Source organism: Coregonus lavaretus (genome assembly GCF_964263955.1).
Source record: "Coregonus lavaretus genome assembly, contig: HAP1_SCAFFOLD_3461, whole genome shotgun sequence".
Taxonomy (NCBI): Eukaryota; Metazoa; Chordata; class Actinopteri; order Salmoniformes; family Salmonidae; genus Coregonus; species Coregonus lavaretus.
This window is the reverse complement of record NW_028158983.1, coordinates 1-11,673: the sequence shown is the minus strand read 5'-3', so window position 1 is coordinate 11,673 and position 11,673 is coordinate 1. Positions and strand designations below refer to the sequence as shown.

Below are 11,673 nucleotides of genomic sequence, written 5' to 3'. Positions count from 1 at the left end.
ACAAGGTGTGGAGACAACAGTTACACCCCTGGAGATACAGTACAATAACAAGGTGTGGAGACAACAGTTCCACCCCTGGAGATACAGTACAATAACAAGGTGTGGAGACAACAGTTCCACCCCTGGAGATACAGTACAATAACAAGGTGTGGAGACAACAGTTACACCCCTGGAGATACAGTACAATAACAATAACAACAGTTACACCCCTGGAGATACAGTACAATAACAAGGTGTGGAGACGACAGTTACACCCCTGGAGATACAGTACAATAACAATAACAACAGTTACACCCCTGGAGATACAGTACAATAACAATAACAACAGTTACACCCCTGGAGATACAGTACAATAACAAGGTGTGGAGAGACAACAGTTACACCCCTGGAGATACAGTACAATAACAATAACAACAGTTACACCCCTGGAGATACAGTACAATAACAATAACAACAGTTGCACCCCTGGAGATACAGTACAATAACAATAACAACAGTTACACCCCTGGAGATACAGTACAATAACAATAACAACAGTTACACCCCTGGAGATACAGTACAATAACAAGGTGTGGAGAGACAACAGTTACACCCCTGGAGATACAGTACAATAACAATAACAACAGTTACACCCCTGGAGATACAGTACAATAACAATAACAACAGTTACACCCCTGGAGCTACAGTACAATAACAAGGTGTGGAGACAACAGTTACACCCCTGGAGATACAGTACAATAACAAGGTGTGGAGACAACAGTTACACCCCTGGAGCTACAGTACAATAACAAGGTGTGGAGAGACAACAGTTACACCCCTGGAGATACAGTACAATAACAAGGTGTGGAGACAACAGTTACACCCCTGGAGATACAGTACAATAACAAGGTGTGGAGACAACAGTTACAGCCCTGGAGATACAGTACAATAACAAGGTGTGGAGAGACAACAGTTACACCCCTGGAGATACAGTACAATAACAAGGTGTGGAGAGACAACAGTTACACCCCTGGAGATACAGTACAATAACAAGGTGTGGAGAGACAACAGTTACACCCCCTGGAGATACAGTACAATAACAAGGTGTGGAGACAACAGTTACACCCCTGGAGATACAGTACAATAACAAGGTGTGGAGAGACAACAGTTACACCCCTGGAGATACAGTACAATAACAAGGTGTGGAGAGACAACAGTTACACCCCTGGAGATACAGTACAATAACAAGGTGTGGAGACAACAGTTACACCCCTGGAGATACAGTACAATAACAAGGTGTGGAGACAACAGTTACACCCCTGGAGATACAGTACAATAACAAGGTGTGGAGACAACAGTTACACCCCTGGAGATACAGTACAATAACAAGGTGTGGAGACAACAGTTACACCCCCTGGAGATACAGTACAATAACAAGGTGTGGAGAGACATCATCAATTTACATTTATTTGAGAAGAAAAAAAAAGTGCAATATATTTGCCTGCATTCTGTATCCAATCACATTCATTTAGCAATATCCAAATCATATATCAAATCAAATTCAAGGTTAGAATCAAGAATTGCAAAATTCTATTCATCTAAATAACAATTTAATAGACTAGAGTCCTGTCCAGGGGAAGTACTTGTACGTCAAGCTGCCTCTCACTACAGAAACAGGAGATGGGCTCCTGTTACTATGAGCTGTTCTGGATCAGACAAGCCAAGGCTCCTGTTACTATGAGCTGTTCTGGATCAGACAAGCCAAGGCTCCTGTTACTATGAGCTGTTATGGATCAGACAAGCCAAGGCATCTGCAAGGCTACTTACTTACTTATATAATAATGTACATTTATCAACAATATCCAAATCATATAAATGAATCAGAGTTTATATTTTTATTTAGTTGTATCCAATCATCAAGCTCCTAATGAAAAACGAAATACATATTTTTAAATATTTAATCTGATTTTAGACGTGATCATGTCTCCAGATGAAAACTATAACAAAAACAGGCCTATTTTAATAATTTCATATAAACATGATTTAATGTGATTTCATATAAACAATATGATTTAATGTGGAATAAACAAAAACACAAATTCTCAGTCAAAAACATAAGTCAGAACACAGCCTCTCTATTCTCTCATGTGATTTCAGGTCCTCTGACTGGGAAAATGTCTTTCCACAATGAGAGCAGTGGTATGTCTTCTCCTCCTGTGTATGTATCCTTTCATGCTTATTCAGATGTCTTAACCGGTTAAATCTCTTTCCGCACTGGGAGCAGTGGTAGGTCTTATCCCCTCCTGTGTGTGTCCTCTCATGTCTATTCAGGCCCCCTAACTTGGTAAAACTCTTTCCACAGAGGGAGCATTGGAAAGGCTTTTCTTGTGTGTGTCCCCTCTCATGCTTTTTCAGACTCGTTAACCACATAAAACTCTTTTCACACTGGCAACAGTGGAAGGGCTTTTCTCCTGTATGTATTCTCTCATGTGCTTTCAGGTGTAGTAATCGGGTAAAACTATTTCCACAGTAGGAACAGTGGTGTCGTCGCGCTGGTTTGGGCGTCTCTGGGTCTGGTTCCTCTGAAGGACTCTTCCAGCTGTCAGAGTGAGAGTCTGGTCTCTCTCCTGCCAAAGAAAAACATAGTATTTAGTTAAATACTAAAGAGAGACTTGAATGAAATCTCCACATGATAAAACTGTCTTCCTATGAGGTTTAATCCAGCCTAGATCTCTCAATAACCTGAGGTCAGTCTTCACAACATTACATCATTAAAAATAAACTTGGTGAGAGCTCCAAATCTAATCTCTCATGGAATGTCATGTTTATAGGCTGATCAGAGCTCTATAATAATAGATAATGTCATGTTTATAGGCTGATCAGAGCTCTATAATAATAGATAATATCATGTTTATAGGCTGATCAGGGCTCTATAATAATAGATAATGTCATGTTATAGGCTGATCAGAGCTCTATAATAATAGATAATGTCATGTTTATAGGCTGAGCAGAGCTCTATTATAATAGATAATGTCATGTTTATAGGCTGAGCAGAGCTCTATAATAATAGATAATGTCATGTTTATAGGCTGAGCAGAGCTCTATAATAATAGATAATGTCAGGTTATAGGCTGAGCAGAGCTCTATAATAATAGATAATGTCATGTTTATAGGCTGAGCAGAACTCTATAATAATAGATAATGTCATGTTATAGGCTGATCAGAGCTATATAATAATAGATAATGTCATGTTTATAGGCTGATCAGAGCTCTATAATAATAGATAATGTCATGTTTATAGGCTGAGCAGAGCAGAACTCTATAATAATAGATAATGTCATGTTTATAGGCTGATCAGAGCTCTATAATAATAGATAATGTCATGTTTATAGGCTGATCAGAGCTCTATAATAATAGATAATGTCATGTTTATAGGCTGAGCAGAGCAGAACTCTATAATAATAGATAATATCATGTTTATAGGCTGAGCAGAGCTCTATAATAATAGATAATGTCATGTTTATAAGCGGAGCAGAGCAGAGCTCTACAATAATAGATCATGTCATGTTATAGGCTGATCAGAGCTCTATAATAATATATTACTAACTATTTCAGTCAATGTTATAGGCTGCATTTGATCCATTGTTAATAACGTTTTGTTGGTGGCCCAATTAATCTCTAAAGTAATAATTGAAATGACTATCTTTTCAAAATGTTACTTATCTGTTGAGCCAAGCCTTTCCATTGCAGTGGCTATCCATCTTTTGACCATGTTTTGAAGACTTACAAACTCACAGACTTTTGCTAATATGTTCAGTCTCCCCAAACACTTGTCCATTTCATGTAAAATCCATAACACTTCATATTATGTAAGTCGCTCTGGATAAGAGCGTCTGCTAAATGACTAAAATGTAAATATAAAATGTATATATTTTATGTATTTCTCCAACATTACATTATTTAGAAATCAGCTTTTTTGGGTATACACTCTCCACGCAAGGGGTAGCTTACAATAGACACACGTCAAAAGTTTCATTTTTAACTTGTTTGGTTCTCTGTGAGACAATTAAGTTGTGATTGTGTGTGTGTGGGGGGGGGGGGGGGGGGGCTCTCTGATGGTATACACATGTTACAGTTAAGCAATAAGGCCCGAGGAGGTTTGGTATTTGGTAAGACTGTTCTTACACACGATGTAACGTGGAGTGCCTGGATACAGCCCTTAGCCATGATATATTGGCCATATATCACAAACCCCCGAGGTGCCTTATTGCTATTATAAAAACTGGTTACCAACGTAATTAGAACATTATAAATAAATGTTTGTGCCTTATTGCTACTATAAACTGGTTACCAACGTAATTAGAACATTACAAATAAATATTTTGTCATACCCGTGTATACCACGACTGTCAGCCAATCAGCATTCAGGGCATTAATCACCCATTTTATAATGTCGCTTTAACAGTATATTATAAAATAAATTCCTACAGTACAGAAAAACTTTTTCAAGTATAGAATTTCAGTAGCTGCTTTAAAACCACACATTCATTCAAAAACTTTGGACAGTTTGTGCCCGTTTTTAAGATAGTACTTACTGGTGGTAATCAGATCTCCTGACTCCTCTGTCAATATGACAGTTATCTCCTCCTCCCTCTTTACTTCTAAAACTGTAACATCCTCCTCCTCTTTCACTCTGAACGCGTCTTCCTCCTCTTTCACTCTGAACGAGTCTTCCTCTTCTTTCACTGTAACATCCTCCTCCTCTTTCACTCTGAACGCGCCTTCCTCTTCTTTCACGGTAACGTCTTTCTCTTCTTCTTTCACGGTAACAGCTTCACCCTCTACATGTTTTTGTATTGTAACATCCTCCTCTTCCTCCTCCTCTTTCACTAGAGCTTCTTTCTCCGTCCAGCAGACCTCCTCTTCTTTAGCAGGAGGAGAGTAGCTTAGTGAGCTCATGGTCGGGGATGTTAGCTAGCTAGGCTAGTGCTAACTTAACCAGCCAGCTAGCTGACCAATAACAACAACACCGTAAATATGAAATTAAATGGGATAACTAACAGGACGACAGAAGTGGGTTTAAAACACAGTGGCTAATATACACGTGGCAAATGGCTCAGTGTATTTGTATTTATATGTTTGCTAGCTAGTTAGCATGAGCGACTACCTTAGTGCTAGGCTAACTTATCAAGCCAGCTAGTTGACTAACAATGTACATATACAATTTAAATGTGGACAACTAACTAGATGACATTAGTGTACTTAAAACACAGAGGCAAATATGCACCGAAACAGTCTAAATATTTCGGCTATGTTGGCTACCGAGGTGTCTGACTAACTGTTGTTGTTGAAGCGTTCCGTCCACTAGATTATACGTCACAGTGGCAGCGTCGCCTGAAAGACGCTCATCGTCATCTGCTGACTGGAGTGGGAAAAGCAGTTAGGAGAAGTGCAGACAAAAATAAAAATGTATTTTTCATTTCTTTCATTAAATAATAATATTATATTGAGACGTTCAAATAGAGCAGTGCATATTTTGAGTGAGAATTTAAAACATACTATCCTTCACGTCTGTATTCAAGGCAGTTACATATTCATTCATTCATTTAAAAGAAACCCACGGGTCACACACTGGTTGAATTATCTGTCAAACTAGGAACGCTCTGCAGCCTAGTTTAACAGTGATCTACGTTCTATGAAAGCTGCTGGGAGCAACCTGGAGAGTCGCTAGAGGAAAAACAAAGCTAACTGCTCATGCCCAGGTCCTGGCATATCACCAGACTGCATACAAAGAGGCACTGAACACCGCACACACGTTATACGATACCAATCTCATTGCAAATGGTGAGGGGAACCCCAGAATTATATGATCTGTTATATAGAAATGAGTTCAACCACCAGATAACTCCTCATTTACCCACTCCATTTAATAAAGTAAAAACTTTTCATGAATTTTTCAGATTCCCAAATCTGAAATAAAGAGCATCTTTATACATGCTTGAATTAAGGGGTTGCAAGGGGGGTAACCCTTGTTAGAAAAAAAAAAGATAATAATCTCCAAAATGCTTAGCAGAGTCTCCGGAGACAAAACGAAAGCCGGCCCTGATGGAGAGGAGGGAGGGAGAGAATGGGCAACCATAGCAACAGTAGCCTAGCAACACACACACACACACACACACACCCTAGTGAGCAGAATACCACAGGGGTCAGGCAGCTCAAACAATAGCTCACAGAGGAACTACAGTGGTAGAGGGTAGTTAAAGGAAAATTCCACCCCAAAACTGTCTTTTGGTTATTTTTGTTTCATTAGTCCATTGTTGACAATAGTCCTCAAGTTTTCAAGATATGTAACTTTCAAAATACAGAAATCATCCTCGTATTTTGCAAAATGCACCGTCGTATGATGCAAAATACATTACTCATTTTGAGGTTGAATAAATACCGTTACGTTAGTTTGCAAGATAGCCTTAACTTTAGGCTATTTGCTGTATTACAAAAGTAATAATGAATTGTGTTTGGTTAACAATGCAAAGAAAGGGACTAAATCAAATCGAACTTTATTTAAAAGTGCATTTAAAGTTTGATTTGATTTAGTCCTATTCTTTCACTTTGATTTTTGGTTGAGATGGAGACATATCAATTATTAATTTGTAGACAAACTGGAATTAAAGCCAGACTAAGTCAGTGGCAAAGATGACATTATCCAACTTAGATTTCTGGTTGAGATGGAGATGTGAATCCAACATATTAATTTTTAACTTGAAGTTTAAATTCGAAATCAACCAAAGCTTGAAACCCTAGGCCTATATGTATTGTCTATTTTTAGTTGAACACTGGTTTGAATTGAAAATAATCGCTGTTAATTACTTCGCAATTGCTATATAGGCCTAGTTTCATTGAAGATATATGACTTATAAAGTATAGTTACATTTCATTTGCTCTGTTAAATCTACCCTTTGGAATTACTTCAATAGCAGTGAATCTATTTAGTTACTAAGAGATCTCTCAATAATCATTCTCACAATAGCACGTTGGTAAGTAGTCAGTGACAAAAACATCAAAACTAAGAAGGCTTTGTTAAAACACTGGATGGGAGACCAATGGATGGCTGTAGATAGATCCTCTCTTCAGTAGGAGGTGCAGCATGGGAGACCAATGGATGGCTGTAGATAGATCCTCTTCAGTAGGAGGTGCAGCATGGGAGACCAATGGATGGCTGTAGATAGATCCTCTCTTCAGTAGGAGGTGCAGCATGGGAGACCAATGGATGGCTGTAGATAGATCCTCTCTTCAGTAGGAGGTGCAGCATGGGAGACCAATGGATGGCTGTAGATAGATCCTCTTCAGTAGGAGGTGCAGCATGGGAGACCAATGGATGGCTGTAGATATATCCTCTCTTCAGTAGGAGGTGCAGCATGGGAGACCAATGGATGGATGTAGATATATCCTCTCTTCAGTAGGAGGTGCAGCATGGGAGACCAATGGATGGCTGTAGATAGATCCTCTCTTCAGTAGGAGGTGCAGCATGGGAGACCAATGGATGGCTGTAGATAGATCCTCTCTTCAGTAGGAGGTGGAGCATGGGAGACCAATGGATGGCTGTAGATAGATCCTCTCTTCAGTAGGAGGTGCAGCATAGGAGACCAATGGATGGCTGTAGATAGATCCTCTCTTCAGTAGGAGGTGCAGCATGGGAGACCAATGGATGGCTGTAGATATATCCTCTCTTCAGTAGGAGGTGCAGCATGGGAGACCAATGGATGGCTGTAGATATATCCTCTCTTCAGTAGGAGGTGCAGCATGGGAGACCAATGGATGGCTGTAGATAGATCCTCTCTTCAGTAGGAGGTGCAGCATGGGAGACCAATGGATGGCTGTAGATAGATCCTCTCTTCAGTAGGACGTGCAGCATGGGAGACCAATGGATGGCTGTAGATAGATCCTCTCTTCAGTAGGAGGTGCAGCATGGGAGACCAATGGATGGCTGTAGATGGATCCTCTTCAGTAGGAGGTGCAGCATGGGAGACCAATGGATGGCTGTAGATAGATCCTCTCTTCAGTAGGAGGTGCTGCATGGGAGACCAATGGATGGCTGTAGATAGATCCTCTCTTCAGTAGGAGGTGCAGCATGGGAGACCAATGGATGGCTGTAGATAGATCCTCTCTTCAGTAGGAGGTGCAGCATGGGAGACCAATGGATGGCTGTAGATAGATCCTCTCTTCAGTAGGAGGTGCTGCATGGGAGACCAATGGATGGCTGTAGATAGATCCTCTCTTCAGTAGGAGGTGCAGCATGGGAGACCAATGGATGGATGTAGATAGATCCTCTCTTCAGTAGGAGGTGCAGCATGGGAGACCAATGGATGGATGTAGATAGATCCTCTCTTCAGTAGGAGGTGCTGCATGGGAGACCAATGGATGGATGTAGATATATCCTCTCTTCAGTAGGAGGTGCAGCATGGGAGACCAATGGATGGCTGTAGATAGATCCTCTTCAGTAGGAGGTGCTGCATGGGAGACCAATGGATGGCTGTAGATATATCCTCTCTTCAGTAGGAGGTGCAGCATGGGAGACCAATGGATGGCTGTATATAGATCCTCTCTTCAGTAGGAGGTGCTGCATGGGAGACCAATGGATGGCTGTAGATAGATCCTCTTCAGTAGGAGGTGCTGCATGGGAGACCAATGGATGGCTGTAGATAGATCCTCTTCAGTAGGAGGTGCAGCATGGGAGACCAATGGATGGCTGTAGATAGATCCTCTCTTCAGTAGGAGGTGCAGCATGGGAGACCAATGGATGGCTGTAGATAGATCCTCTCTTCAGTAGGAGGTGCAGCATGGGAGACCAATGGATGGCTGTAGATAGATCCTCTCTTCAGTAGGAGGTGCAGCATGGGAGACCAATGGATGGCTGTAGATAGATCCTCTCTTCAGTAGGAGGTGCTGCATGGGAGACCAATGGATGGCTGTAGATAGATCCTCTCTTCAGTAGGAGGTGCAGCATGGGAGACCAATGGATGGCTGTAGATATATCCTCTCTTCAGTAGGAGGTGCAGCATGGGAGACCAATGGATGGCTGTAGATAGATCCTCTCTTCAGTAGGAGGTGCTGCATGGGAGACCAATGGATGGCTGTAGATAGATCCTCTCTTCAGTAGGAGGTGCAGCATGGGAGACCAATGGATGGCTGTAGATAGATCCTCTTCAGTAGGAGGTGCAGCATGGGAGACCAATGGATGGCTGTAGATAGATCCTCTCTTCAGTAGGACGTGCAGCATGGGAGACCAATGGATGGCTGTAGATAGATCCTCTCTTCAGTAGGACGTGCAGCATGGGAGACCAATGGATGGCTGTAGATAGATCCTCTTCAGTAGGAGGTGCAGCATGGGAGACCAATGGATGGCTGTAGATAGATCCTCTCTTCAGTAGGAGGTGCTGCATGGGAGACCAATGGATGGCTGTAGATAGATCCTCTCTTCAGTAGGAGGTGCAGCATGGGAGACCAATGGATGGATGTAGATAGATCCTCTCTTCAGTAGGAGGTGCAGCATGGGAGACCAATGGATGGCTGTAGATAGATCCTCTCTTCAGTAGGAGGTGCAGCATGGGAGACCAATGGATGGCTGTAGATGGATCCTCTCTTCAGTAGGAGGTGCTGCATGGGAGACCAATGGATGGCTGTAGATAGATCCTCTTCAGTAGGAGGTGCTGCATGGGAGACCAATGGATGGCTGTAGATAGATCCTCTCTTCAGTAGGAGGTGCAGCATGGGAGACCAATGGATGGCTGTAGATAGATCCTCTTCAGTAGGAGGTGCAGCATGGGAGACCAATGGATGGCTGTAGATAGATCCTCTCTTCAGTAGGAGGTGCAGCATGGGAGACCAATGGATGGCTGTAGATATATCCTCTCTTCAGTAGGAGGTGCAGCATGGGAGACCAATGGATGGATGTAGATAGATCCTCTCTTCAGTAGGAGGTGCAGCATGGGAGACCAATGGATGGCTGTAGATAGATCCTCTCTTCAGTAGGAGGTGCAGCATGGGAGACCAATGGATGGCTGTAGATAGATCCTCTCTTCAGTAGGAGGTGCAGCATGGGAGACCAATGGATGGCTGTAGATATATCCTCTCTTCAGTAGGAGGTGCTGCATGGGAGACCAATGGATGGCTGTAGATAGACCCTCTTCAGTAGGAGGTGCAGCATGGGAGACCAATGGATGGCTGTAGATAGATCCTCTCTTCAGTAGGAGGTGCAGCATGGGAGACCAATGGATGGCTGTAGATATATCCTCTCTTCAGTAGGAGGTGCAGCATGGGAGACCAATGGATGGATGTAGATAGATCCTCTCTTCAGTAGGAGGTGCTGCATGGGAGACCAATGGATGGCTGTAGATAGATCCTCTCTTCAGTAGGAGGTGCAGCATGGGAGACCAATGGATGGCTGTAGATAGATCCTCTCTTCAGTAGGAGGTGCAGCATGGGAGACCAATGGATGGCTGTAGATATATCCTCTCTTCAGTAGGAGGTGCTGCATGGGAGACCAATGGATGGCTGTAGATAGATCCTCTTCAGTAGGAGGTGCAGCATGGGAGACCAATGGATGGCTGTAGATAGATCCTCTCTTCAGTAGGAGGTGCAGCATGGGAGACCAATGGATGGCTGTAGATAGATCCTCTCTTCAGTAGGAGGTGCAGCATGGGAGACCAATGGATGGCTGTAGATAGATCCTCTCTTCAGTAGGAGGTGCAGCATGGGAGACCAATGGATGGCTGTAGATATATCCTCTCTTCAGTAGGAGGTGCTGCATGGGAGACCAATGGATGGCTGTAGATAGATCCTCTTCAGTAGGAGGTGCAGCATGGGAGACCAATGGATGGCTGTAGATAGATCCTCTTCAGTAGGAGGTGCAGCATGGGAGACCAATGGATGGCTGTAGATATATCCTCTCTTCAGTAGGAGGTGCAGCATGGGAGACCAATGGATGGATGTAGATAGATCCTCTCTTCAGTAGGAGGTGCAGCATGGGAGACCAATGGATGGATGTAGATAGATCCTCTCTTCAGTAGGAGGTGCTGCATGGGAGACCAATGGATGGCTGTAGATAGATCCTCTTCAGTAGGAGGTGCAGCATGGGAGACCAATGGATGGCTGTAGATAGATCCTCTCTTCAGTAGGAGGTGCAGCATGGGAGACCAATGGATGGCTGTAGATAGATCCTCTTCAGTAGGAGGTGCAGCATGGGAGACCAATGGATGGCTGTAGATAGATCCTCTCTTCAGTAGGAGGTGCAGCATGGGAGACCAATGGATGGCTGTAGATAGATCCTCTCTTCAGTAGGAGGTGCAGCATGGGAGACCAATGGATGGCTGTAGATAGATCCTCTCTTCAGTAGGAGGTGCAGCATGGGAGACCAATGGATGGCTGTAGATAGATCCTCTCTTCAGTAGGAGGTGCAGCATGGGAGACCAATGGATGGCTGTAGATATATCCTCTCTTCAGTAGGAGGTGCTGCATGGGAGACCAATGGATGGCTGTAGATAGATCCTCTTCAGTAGGAGGTGCAGCATGGGAGACCAATGGATGGCTGTAGATAGATCCTCTTCAGTAGGAGGTGCAGCATGGGAGACCAATGGATGGCTGTAGATATATCCTCTCTTCAGTAGGAGGTGCAGCATGGGAGACCAATGGATGGAT

At 43.0% G+C, this 11,673-nt stretch overlaps 1 protein-coding gene across 1 annotated transcript; it reads right to left on the bottom strand.

Annotated features, from left to right (window-relative positions):
• Positions 1-2,002: 2,002 nt before the first annotated feature.
• Positions 2,003-4,724, bottom strand: LOC311123405 (uncharacterized protein; the record flags this gene model as incomplete). The annotated part of the gene is made up of 2 exons (XM_084197671.1): positions 2,003-2,606; positions 4,575-4,724. Coding segments are annotated over 2 exons (671 nt in total), but the record flags the coding sequence as incomplete, so codon positions are not given.
• Positions 4,725-11,673: the final 6,949 nt, after the last annotated feature.